Here is a 13328-nt window from a genome sequence, read left to right on the forward strand (position 1 = left end):
TCTGGGTACTCATGGGAAATGTAGTATTTTAGGTTTTTCTTTTGATTAACTCCTGAAAAATAAAGAATAGAAAGAGAAGCATAATCCCCGCCTCCGTGTCCTTAATAGAATTGAAAATTCCTATTTTGAAGGCTAGAAATTGTTTTACTCTGGCACAAAGGAACAGAGAATGAGAACACCTGACACATATGTAATTTGCCCTGGGAAGTTTTAGCTGCTAAACTGAAAATGAACCTGTTTGTGTGTATCGCAATAACCTCCACATAAAAACTAGGTAACGCTCCGCACAAAAACCTGGGTTAATTACACAGTCCAACGCATTCCCACCCACCACCCAAAAAAGCAGGTCCACAAAAGGTGCTAAAAAGTTCCAGAAAGGCATTTGCAATCTGTAATCATTGGCAAAAAGATTTAATTCATCATATTGAAATTATGGTCAGTTTTAAGATACTGAAATGTAAAGGAATCAATTGAGTCCACAGACATAAAGTGCCCTTTCGGGCTCAGAGCATAATATCTTTGGGTGGTGCAGCCTCCTGTGTACTTGTAGACAGAACATGGCGTCTTAACTTCTCCATCCTGGTTGGTTCGATGGCTTTTATGGAGAGGTGATAGGCCCTTGACTAGAGTCAACAATAGGTCTTTCAGTTAGTTTGTCAGCTTGTGCTGCCTGGCTTCTTGAGGTCTTATGGAATACGCTGCCACTGCTTCTCCTGTCCATTCAGAAGCTTTGCCAGACCGTGCATGCAGCCTTCTCATAGGGTGAGGGAGAGATCTGCACCGCCCACAAATCGGGTCTGCAGTTTGGTGAGGAGGGGCAGTTGTGACTGAAGAAAGGAGACGCCAGGCATGGTGAACCCACTGCACATGGATACGTCTAAGGAACGCAGCTCCTTGCACTCTTTTCCAAGAGCCTTCAAAGTCCTGAAACAGAGACGGAATTCAATCACACATGGGCACTCCAGAATATGATAAGATTATTTGTTAGATAATAAAAACCATCACTTATAGAAACGCAATACAATTAAGAATAAGAGTTTTTACCTAAAGTTCAAATTAACAGCACTTCTTCATACAGTTAATTAAAATCAGTATAATTAAAGTGCGTTCATTTAAATAATTTTTAAAAAAACCCTGAGACTGTAATTACAAGAAAACATTGTAATAAAGTATTCACACCATCAATTAACATAAAAGTATACACATAAAGCGGGGTCCCTAGGAATAGAAATTAGTCGCGATTGTGAGTCGGGAGTGGAGTTTATACCGAAACTGACCTTTTACCATGCAGGTAAATATTAGGTGACCCAATGGGTATGTTTAATAACCGCAACTGGCCAAATAAAAAAGACATCAGAATACTGTAAACAACCTACTTCTAATCCAGTAAAAAGATCAATTTGTAGTTCTTCTACACAAATGTAAATAACCAAGACTCATCAAATTGCTTAAAGCTACTGCTCCTAATACAGTCAAATAAAATACCACCTATTATTTTGAAAAATCTAATTAAGCACTCAGATGTTACTCCAAAGCTGGGACATATCTGAATTTTGTGACTTTCACAAATGCTGACAATAGATGCTCATTGTTACAATTAACACATTTTCAATGGCCTCCTAGCATGGCCTTGAAACTTGGTCACCATGGACTGTCAAAACTATACTTCCACCCTAAACACTACCATCTACCAAACAGAAGAGCTCAGGTAACACTAACCAGCTCCCCTTTTCTAACAAGGTTCATGAAATAGCTAAAAGTAGCCATTATTATATCCTCCTTACTTTAATGTGTAGGTCTCTAGCCCCAGGAATGCAGGCAATACACTTCCACTGTCTGCTGAAGCTTTCCTTGCCCGATATTGTGCCATGCTAAACCAGGGTCATCCCAATTCACTTCTGTAAATAATACTGTGAGCCAGACTAAGGGCGACCATCAGAAGACATCCGTTCCAGCGTTGCAGAATCTCTGTTTCAATGTTTTCATTATTTATCCAGTATGCTCTCACACATTGCTATGCTTATAAGGATACTGCTACTTTTGAGCATAGATTAAACCTCTAGATATTACCCTATATATGTGTCAGGGCTGAACTAGCCATACCAGGCATCAGGCATTTCCCCGGTAGGCTGGAGGCCAGAGACTGATTTTCACTTAAGGCGGTCGATCTTACCCTTTTTGGCAGCTCTCACCATAGGCTTGTAGTGACAGTCATTCCAGCTGTGCAGTGCAATGAAAATAGAAGCCTCAGCGCAGCTGAGCGGAGCTGTCTGAGACGGACTATGCAGTGAGAGGGCAGGTCCGACAAAATTTGCCAGGGCTGCTTTTGGCTGTCAGTCATGACCTGATATGTGTCCAGGTATTCCTTTATGCTTCCCGCCCTTGAGCTTATCAGCAGTTCCTGCTAAAGCAGGGGTCATTTTGGTAGCCTTACAGGGGAATGACGGTTCATGCGATTCCAGTGCTTAACAAAAGTACCTAATAGTACTGTTGTCTCACATGAAAATAACAATGTTGTTTTCCACTGGTTTGCACCCTAATATGACCTGCAATCTCAAAATGCCTCCTCTGAATTCCTAGGAAAATTGACCCTGACTTTAAATCTTCAAATTGGTGTTTTATTCTTTTTCTCTCAAGTGACCCTCCCCTGACTTACCATCCTCTGCATGAATCCTCTGGGGGAGTACAGCCTACCCTAAGTCACATGCACATTCGCCTTAATCCCTAATACTATATTTCTGCAACCTGCCCACAACTCATCTGAAAGGGCATAACCTCCCCTTTAAAAGTCATACCCCTGCAACCGAACAATACTCCATCTCCTGTAGCTCATGTACTAATGCTAGCTAACTATTTGCAGAACGACACATACCTCTCCCACTAAAGATTACGTCTAACTCCTATTAATTTAATCCACCACTTAGAAACTGGAGAAAAGGGATTAAATGGTACCCTTAAGAGCTCAAGACTAATCCAAATAACCATAAAAGAACCACTAACCTTGGGTTATAGAGCAGGCTGCTGCCCAATTTAGAGCTTAAATGCTTCATCAGTGATAGAAACCAGTATATAGATGCAATTACCACTCTAATGGAATATATACCCTCCTAACTAATACAGTAAGCCGTCAGGCAGTCAACTGTAGTTCATACAGACTGTATAATAATTTCATTACACTACTTAACACTCACAAAAGACAAAACTGCTACTAGTAACGCCTATCATTCGATACTGTACCAATCCACAGCAATCAATCACCCATCACCCGCTGAACGTGCATGGAACAACTGAAGGGATCTGCTACATACCACTAGCCAACGGAGGACTTTAATTTAGTCCATCACTGCAGGTCCCAACAAGCTACATACTATGACCACTTCTTGACATCTCACAATGACAATTAGATATGAGATGATAGTGGCAAAGTCCATCCCAGCAGATCCCTCCGCCATGTCTTCCCTAACCTAACCTTGCTGAGGACCATACACTTTAAACAGACTAGATCAGAATGTACAACCCAGTGCAGTAGCCAGCTAAGTGGATTATAAAAATAAGAAACACAAAAAAAGGACCCGCAAAGCTTCTCAAAGCTGCCAGCATACAGAAAACCATAAAATGTGCATCTATCTTTTACACTTCTCCATCCATCACTCTGCTAAGCATTGCATCCTATAACAATAAATGTGCCTCTATGGTCACCACATGTGACATGGACATACTAACCAGATAGGATCAAAACAAGACAACACACTTTCCACCACACACCCAAGGTTTAGCATGCTAGCCATGAAGGAAGCGCTTCAGCGCCCCACTTAGGGGTAGTAAGCACTATGTAAATGTTGCAATACAATACTTAATCTCATACCAAGTCTACAAAAGGACGCTGTGAAAAGTAGTCTACTTTCATTGTTCAACGCAGGACAGAGTTAATCAAACCATTTATTTGATTTTGAGTTGCACAAAAAATGCATTTCTCCAGAATTGCCTTATTTTTTGAGATCCGAGTGAAAACTAAACAATCTGAATCTAGTTCGCAGGAAATTAATTTTGCCCTTGTTATGGGGTCATCATCCAGGAATAGCTTGGCTCCAGTGACACAGTGTGCACGGGATCCCCATCTGGGCATACCCATCCAACTTAGGGCAACACAATAAGTATACAAAACAGTGATAGGTGGAATGCTTGAATTAATCTTAGCCACTGGTAAATCACTCGGCCGGCTAGACTTTTCCCATGAGGAGCATGGTCAAGGTTGATTTGCATATGGCTGGTTGCAAAATGAGGTGCAAGGAACGAGACCAGGCTTGTGGCATGTTCAGACGTGCATATGGACAACATAAGTGTCTGTTTAATGGTACAGGGCTATTAAGGAATACATAGTCCCTGTGTGACGAGGTGGCTAGCTGGTATGAGGGACCTTGGCTATGACCGGTCACTGTGTGTCCATAATAAGGGTCCAGAAAAGAAAGACAAAGTTCTCAAGCCCTGAGAAATTGCTGCTACAGTTGACAGGCAATGAAACATGTCGGCCCAACATTAATTTTTTTGCACACATGCAGTATGTTTTATTTTGAATAAGCACACAAGTCTAGAATAAAAGAGGTCTTTGGGTGACTGTGTGGCTTATCTCAATCTTAACTACACGGGGTTGAATTGTGTTATTATTACACATATGTTCACCGTTCTTTATTGTTTTTTCTGGACATCAATGATTATTATTTTTATTTTTTGTTTTTACGAGTTGCAACCTATGATGAGAAATGTGGGCATAACTGGTGATAATTAACCAGTCAGCCCTTCTAGTGGTGCGCACGTGAAGTGCTACCTCGTTTGTTAACATTTTTCACATTGGTGCACATTTGTGTGGTACATATACCTGTGAAAGTATAGGGTATTTTTCTTGAACGCAGTGACTGCTGATTCTTAGGTTGGTTCTTTTAATGAAAAGATTTAAGGCAATTATGAGTAGGGACAATACCACTTAAAAGTAATGGATTGTTGTTGAGGAAGAAAATATACTTCCACTCCCAGTCATGAAGTGAATAAGATGATTGCCTGAGCAGATTAGGTCTTACTGTTGTTGTTTATGCAAAATGAGGTGGACTTGTGGGAGAAAAACTATGGATTGGGATGCGGTGTTGGATGATTGCCAGTGGTGAAGATTAATTCAAGTATTCCATCCATCACGTTGTGTTTTGATGCCCTAAGTGTGTTGGGTATGCCCAGACATGGGTCCCGTGTTCACTGTGCCACTGGATTCAAGCTATACCTGGCTCATGAACGCATAATAAGGGCAAAACCAGTTGTGGGTTGCTTGTATTCCTGTTAAGGGAAGTAATGACCTGGCAGTTCAGGCTGGACTGTTCCCATGAGGATCAGGGTCAAGACTGATTTGCATATATATGGCTGTGTCCAAACTCAGGTGGCATGGTGGAGGAAACCGATGGATTGGGATACAGCCTGAGCGATCGCCAGAGGCTGAGATTAATTCAAGATTCCATTCATCACTTTGTTTTTTGACACACGTAAGAAATAGCACTTCAGATGGCAAACAGAACTTGCCTATTGACATAGAACCTGAAAACAAACGCTGGCATAGAAACAGGAGCACCAATCGAAAATATGGAGTCAACCCCCTGAAACACAGACCCCAAACCTGTACCCTAAAACAAAAAAGAAATCAGACATTGCATTCCCAAATAAGAAGCAAATGTCAAGGTGTGCTACTTTTTGGATTAACTTCATATTAAACCCTCTCCAAGTGATATTATATGTCCCACTTCCTGATAATAAATGTGCAAGAGCTTGCACAAAGACAAGTTTACTCCCCAAAGCACGATAACAGTTTATGCCCCAAAAGAGGAAGGTGCCCACAGTTTCACACATAGTCCGCATCAGTTTCTGCAACTTTGCGGAGGCTTACATCAAACCACAGTACCACAACGTAGATAAAGGACCCCAGAAAAGAAAGGTTCAATTTAACATAAATAGATATAACAAAGACACCAACCTGATGCTCTCTCCCAAAATTGTAAACACCATGAGCAAGCAGAAAACTAACCTGTATTTAAGCATTCATCTTTTAGGATGCTCGCAGACTGCCAACCTCAGAAGTAAAATGCCCGCATCTTAACAAGATATGCACTGGATCAGCCTGCCCTTATAAAGGAAAGAGCCAACTCCTCAACAGTCACAGTAACTCCTCAACCCAAAATGGCAAGCCAGCGCTAAAACCAGCAGATCGAACTCCAGTCTGAAACTGTTCCTTAAAAAGAAGTGTCAACCAGAGACGTTTTAAGGCATGGGCAAAGTGGGCTTTGGCCCAGTGCCCCAGCCTTTCAGGGGGCGCCCTGATAGAGTCTGCTCTGTTCTGCAGAGAGGCTTGCCCTGGTGAACGTGATTATTGTTTAAACAGATTGTTTTAAGTACTGTTTTCCTTTAATTTATTTTGTGGTGGTGTGTGAGAGTCTTTTACAGACATTTTGGAGAGAAATAATGTGTTTATGTTTCATGCAACATCCATAATAAAAGTGTATTTTAGATCATAAGAGAACCTCACAAATGGAAAGTAAAGGGTTTCACGGAGATCATTTGCAGTAACATTAGTGAGCTGCTGCTGTGTTACAATATTAAAAACACGAGTCACTATCCCTGAATATTCGATGTAACACATTTTGAATTTGAACGGATTTGCCTGTGCACCGTCAGTGGTCTGGCCAAAGAGGGCATGAAAGAGCTCGAATTGGACAACTGTATCAAAGCATTTTCGAACAGGGCCCCCCAAAATACGTTTGGTCCAGGGCCCCTAAAATCCTTAAGATGTCCACGGTGTCAACACGACGTTGAGCTTGTACAATTTGAAGCAAATACGGCCTCAAGCAGAGGAGAAGGAATCAGTGGCAGTCCGTGTTCTAAAACACTCTCTCACATTGAAACGCGCACCACACAGAAGAAAGACATCCACAACCTAACCTGCTCGGCAGCGGTGATGACGCAAACATCCTACTGCCCAAGTTTACAGCTTGGAAAAAACAACCTGCGCAGGTCAGTACTCACAGGTCTGTCAGCTGGTTGCAGCCGGATAGGTTGAGGTGCTGAAGTCTCCTCAGGTAGCGGGAAGCTGCCTGAAACCCTTCGTCGCTGACCCGGAGGCAGTGGCTCAGCGACAGCTGCTCGAGCGAGCGGCAAGCAGCGGCGAAGGTCAGCAGGCTGCGGTCAGTCACCTCCGTCACCAGGCTCAGAGACAGCCGCCTGAGGTCTGTGAACTGGATCACCTGCAGAGACGGAAGGAACAGTCACCGTGACAGGAAGAGTGCACCGAGAGGAGCCTTCGAGTTTCATATGCATAGAATCTAGGTGTTACCATTTTATCTTATCTCGCATCAACATTCAAGATTAAAACCGCCATTTTAATTGAAGGTTCTTTACAAGATTCTTCCTGGATTTACCCCAAGAAAACTCTTAATCATGGCCACCGCTATAACTGGGCTTTACCTTTGGGCCTGTCAAACAGCTAATGGAGCAACTCGAGCCGGTAATGCCTTTACTTAGCGCCCTGCACTGGCGATAGTGTCTGTGGTGTAAGCCTATTTATTTATTTATTTATTTATTCAATTTTATATAGCGCGGACTTTACCCGAAGGTTTCAGAGCGCTTCACATAAGGACCAATAATGATATACAGGAACAAAATACAAATACAAACAATAAGTTACATGGATCAAAAGTGACACTAGTGAGCAACTAAAGTACATGAGGTAGCAAACGGTGCATTACATGACAAAAAAGTGAATGGGTGCAGGTTACAAAGATGTACAAAAAACAAGTCGAAGAATAGTACTGCAATAAAGGCAAACACTCCATCACAAGAACAAACTTTACGTATGCAATGGAGGCACTTGTGCAAGTATCTAAAACAAACAAAATGTGTGAGGTAGCGAACAGTGTGTTATAAAACAAAAGTGACGTGTGCAAGTTCCAAAAGGGTACCAACACAGGTATTGGGATATTACTAAATATTTAAACTACCAGAACACACTGGGGAGGAAGACCATACTCCTGGCCAAAGGACGTTCCAGTAATGGGAGGACTTCCTTCAAACGAAGGCAAGGGTGTGAGTTAGACTTGGAGGTGTCTTTGGAGGAGGAGAACTTTAAGATCCCGTTTGAAGGCCTGAGAGGAGGAGGTGGTCCGGAGCTGAGGCGGGAGAGAGTTCCAGATTCTCACTGCGTTGCCTGAAAAGGATTGGGCCATCGATCTTTCCTTCTTGAAAGTGGGGGGTTCAAGCAGAAGATTTTCCGCATTCCGAGAAGGTCTAGAGCCTCCAGAGAGTTTCAGTTTATTCGACAGGTAGCGAGGAGAGGAGGAGTGCAAGGCTTTGTGGGTGATACAGGCAGTCTTGTAGATAGCTCTGGCCTCGATGGGAAGCCAACGCAGGGAGGATAGCAGCGGTGTGATGTGGTCGCTTCTTTTAGCCCCATAGATGAAACGGGCTGCTGAGTGTAGGACCGATTTCAGGGGGGATAGGTGGGATTTGGGGAGGCCAGTAAGAAGAGAATTGCAGTAGTCCAGTCTGGAGAGGACCAGCGATTGCACCAGTGTTTTAAGGTCATGCTCAGGAAAAAAGCGACGAATTCCCCAAAGAAGTCGCAGTTGGTATCGTGCAGACTTTGCAATGGAATTGATGTGAGGGATTAGATTGAGATTCTTGTCGAGTAAGACACCAAGGGATTTTGCGCTTTCAACAATGATGTGCTTATTGTTGAGTAGATTTGTCTGATCCATCCAAGATTGAACCGGGGGAGGGGCAAGTGAGGCGGAGAGGAGGAGGAATTCAGTTTTGGAGGGATTCAGAATCAGTTGGTGAGTTGACATCCAGTTTTGAATGGAGTCGAGAGTTGATCTAAGGAAAGTGAGATCGTGGGTGGAGGCAACTTTGAGGTAGATTTGAGTGTCATCTGCGTAGAGGTGATAGTTGATCCCAGATTTACTTAGGAGATTTCCCAGGGGTTCCTAGGTACCGCGGGCCTCACTAAGAGGTCCCCAGGAATCCTTAGTTACAGGCCAAATTGCGATTCCTAGATATGCAGCGTTTCACCCCGAGGATAACGTCGTGGGGTCAAACTCAGGAGAAAATTAAGAATTACTGGGAGAAGCAGGACCAGAGATACCGAATCCCTCAGTAATTCCTCATTTCGCAAGGGAACCTCGAGGTCCCACTTGTAATTCCCGTTATTTCGACCCTTCCACACACCCCTCGAGTGATGGGTACCCTCGAAATTAGAATTTTGGCGTGTACAGTTAATGAGGCGGGGACAACAGATAGCTCAAAATGCGAACCAGCCTATGTAGGCTACTATAGAAGTAGTACTTTCTACATGGGGAATTGCAGAGTGGACAATCTATTGCACTTAACAACATATCTTTTTTCTCTCAAAAGCAAACACCATTTCTCCCTGGATAAACCTCTTCTCATATACCCTCATCCAATTTTTGGTGTGTTCCTTCCTTGTTCCAATCCCTAAAAATGCATGTAAAGATGCCTTTGACAGGAGTAAATGTACTTGTGTATTTGGGATGTGAAACTACATGCAAATGCTTAGCGAAAGCCCTCAAACTTTGTGAATGTTCATCAACACTTAACAATTGGCCTACACAGGAACACTAAAACCTAATCTCTTTAAGCAAAGGTGCTTAAAATTAAATTCCACCATATCTGCACAGCTTCTGAATGAGGACATTAATTAAGAGCACAACATTCCAATATTTGTGATGTTGCTAATCCACAATAGAGAGATTTTGTTATTTGCACTCCAAAATTTCACATGCTTATATACTAGGCCCTTCCGGTTCGAAGAGGTACAATTAGTTTCTGTGTAGGGAAAGGTCACTATTCACAAAAGGACACTTTGTTAGACAGTCACATACATCCCAGTAAATCATTGTGGGCTTGACTAGGAGTTGCGTGCAAACACAGGCCCTAAAAATACACTTTCCATTCGGTATTTCTACCCGTGTATAGTGCAATTTTTGGGCCTCGAATGGGGAATAATGTGAGCCCCGAAATTACTGTGCCCTTTCCCACATACAATTCCAAAATTCGCATGTGACCAAATTCCAAGTGCCTTTACCAGTGGAATTTGTAAGTGGAAACACAAACAGAGCAAGTCTGCACTCTGTCAACTTGTAAACGTGCAGGGAGGTATCTCCTGTGGAGATACCACTCCACACGACTCACAATCAGGTCCTATGTGAGGAGTTCCCATTCTAAGAAGTCAAACTGATCACAGGAGGGATATGGGTATAGGTTGCAATAACAATAGGAGGGAGTTACGTACCAATACATAGTAAGGGGAGTCTGTCTGGAGGGCACACAGATCCCCCAAATGGATATGTGCAAACAGTCATGCCAGGAGCATGACGAAACCTGCAGGAGTTACACGCTCCACAATGATATCTATAGTGTTGTAACGCACCATCATTGCATGTCTTGATATTTCGAAAGAATGGTCAATGGGAAACTAGCGGAAATACACAATGTTACATAAGGGGCTGAGGGATAGAACTGGGGTCAAAGGCAGGGTTTTGTAACTTGCTGAAATCAAAGAGATTTCAGCACAGTTTTAAAATCGATTGGAATTGTGTTCCAAAGTCTGAGGTTGTTCACGGAGAACATTGTACATCTTGCGTTTTCTCTCTGGATCTTCTGGCCTGTGACAAAGCATGTGCTGCAAGATCTGACGGGACAGTTATGTTACTGACTGTGTGTGCCGCTGCTGGACTATTTTGGCCCCTAACTCAATTCTGAGGACAACCAGGAGCCGGAGCAGTGTTTTTTGGGATTAAGATGGTTATGTCTTCTTAATCCTGAGGTGCACTGCCACATTCAGGCGAGGCTGCAGCCTATTGGTAAACTACTTAGGAAACTCCTAAATAGATCACTGCAACTGGCCAGCTCTGCAGAAGTGGCCCCCTATTGGATTCTGAAATCTTTGGGCCTGTCAAGCGAGAGGGATCCCAGACTCCATAAACACTTATTGACGATAACCCCTGTAATCTTAGACCTATTTGAAGACATGATATATACATCAAATAGTTGTGTACAAAGGAAACTACCTTTGAGTTGCCTTTGCTCAACCTATTTATAGTGCTTTTAAGCCCTGTAAAGAGTACATATGTTTTATGATCTCCAGAGAGGATCTACTGTATAAACAATTGCTGAATGATTGGTCAGTGTTTCACTCCGTCAGTCTGTTTTATCTTCCCATCAGGAAGGATATAAACTATTTCTGCTCTTATGGGAAACTGACTTCCTCATAAAGTCAGTTATAGGATCCTACATAAGAAATCGCAGGAGCAGGCTACATACACTTGCTCTACTGAAGGAAATAAGGGAGGACAGTTGAGAAAGGGGGCAGCTATGCACGTGAAGGTCAAAAGTGTGTGCAAAATCTATAGTGCTGTTAGGTGTCTCCTCGTGACAACTTCTCTTCCGCCTTGTCATAGTTATATAACTTACTATTAAACTGCAGGGCCAACAAGAGACCGACAACACACAACAAAACCCTCTTTATTCCAATAGCACCCGCCCTCCCGTGGTTGAGAACTGGCTTCAGTGCAGTTTTCTGTTTACAGTATATCGTAAAAGATTGTCTAGCAGAAGCAAGCAAGGTTGCCCTTGAGAGGGCGGAAGTGGCGCGGTCACGCAGCTGAGTGAGACGGAAAGCAAACCTGCTGCGTGCTGCCAACCACAAACAACTGGCAAACGTCTCTCTTCTGCTCAAGGTAGCTCTAGTGACAGATGCCACATATACAGACATTTCGGACAGATGGCAGATGAGGCCGCCAGGACAATCTAGGTAGCTCATATCCTATCCTGATATATCGGTCAAAAGTTGCTTTTGATCCCATTTGGAAGGAACAAGGCCTGGCAATGCTGGGCTGGATTGATCCTACTGGAGCAGGACCATGGATGATTTGTGTATGGCTGGTCTTTGTCTGAAGTGGCATGGTCGGTGAAACCGCAAAGTCTAGTTAGTTGCTACATACGCTCCTGTGTCCCTTCCAAGTATTTTTTAATTGTCTAACTGATTTGTCCCACCACCTCTGCTGCAAGGCTGTTCCATGCATTTACTGCTCGTGGTCCTGGTCCTACAAACATCAGGATTGTATTGGGTTTCTTGACAAAGCTCAAAGTGGCCAGGCACGTACGTGGACAACACAAAACACTAGTTGGATGAGCGGTCCTCTGCTGTCACCTCTGAAGCGGACTCTGCAAATGTGGATCAGTTGAGAATCAGGTCCAAATGCGTGTTGTGCTCTGGGAGGAACACGCCTGGGTTTATGGAGTACAAGCACCATGGCCTGATTCATGCAGGAGTTTTACTCAATAGAGACCTTGCTTGGTCAGCAGGCTGAACACAGCTTTTGGTATGTTGGTTCGTGCCTCTGACTCTTACCCTTAAGGTATTTCTGTTCCTCTAGGCCTGAAAAAGCGTTTATGGGGTAAAAATAATGGCCCAGATATATCAGAGGATTACGTTGCCCTGGGATGCAAGGGCAACGCAATCCTTACGTCAGATTTACTAAGCCACGCAAGGCCACCTTGCATGGCCCTGCGCTGTATGGTAAGTTTGGAGTAACACAAGGCAGCCCAAGTCACTGCCATGCGTTACTCTGCGCCGGGAAGGCATTACATGTGTGGAGAGTGTGTGTTACCACACACCCATCCATGTATGTTGGCGCATTCCTAGATGTACCAAGACAGCTAAACCTGGGAATGCAACAAAATGCTACGCCTTCCCAGTAGAGGCGTTGCAAGAAGTATTTTCATTTTTCCTCGTTTTCTCCTCTACGTGTGCAGCATTCTACAGCACACTTAGAGAAAATAGACGCCTCTAAGGGTGTTTTTTTGTGCAGGAAGGTGTCCCTTCTTGCATACAAACAATCATTCAAGTAACGTGAGCACCCTTTCACCATGGTGCGAGGGTACTGCGTTGGTGCTAGGCTGCACTGAGTGCCCCAGCGCAGGAAGACAGCAGGATACACCATTTGTTAGTAAATATGGCACATTTCTGCCCTTTACATTTGTTGCAGTGCAGCAAGTGGTCTTGTTGCACAGCATCCAATAATAATCAACCTGGCCCAATGTCTTTAGACCAATAGTGATTTGGGTCTCCTGCCTCATCACCTGTCCTGAAGCGGCATTCCGTTCACTAGGTCCCTGGTATGAATATAGGCCTCTAACAATGATGGCAACCTCCCTGTGCACCTATGGCCATGCTGCGCAGCAATAGATTGGAACACCTTTTAGGCTGTAATAATTTTGTA

At 43.5% G+C, this 13328-nt stretch overlaps 1 protein-coding gene across 4 annotated transcripts in view; it reads right to left on the reverse strand.

Annotated features, from left to right (window-relative positions):
• Positions 1-395: 395 nt before the first annotated feature.
• LOC147673885 (uncharacterized) overlaps positions 396-13328 on the reverse strand; it is a 110344-nt gene continuing 97411 nt past the window's right edge. For 2 of the 4 annotated variants that reach the window (XM_086947767.1, XM_086947768.1), the window contains exons 6-7: positions 7057-7274; positions 396-924 (exon numbers count right to left, since the gene is read on the reverse strand). In XM_086947767.1, the coding sequence (XP_086803893.1) occupies positions 756-924; positions 7057-7274 (387 nt within the window). In that variant the 3' untranslated portion in view covers positions 396-755. The remainder of the gene's footprint in view (positions 925-7056; positions 7275-13328) is intronic. The other 2 variants (XM_086947769.1, XM_086947770.1) reach the window with 1 other exon arrangement.

Source organism: Lissotriton vulgaris, chromosome 12, assembly GCF_964263255.1.
Source record: "Lissotriton vulgaris chromosome 12, aLisVul1.2, whole genome shotgun sequence".
NCBI classification, from domain to species: domain Eukaryota; kingdom Metazoa; phylum Chordata; class Amphibia; order Caudata; family Salamandridae; genus Lissotriton; species Lissotriton vulgaris.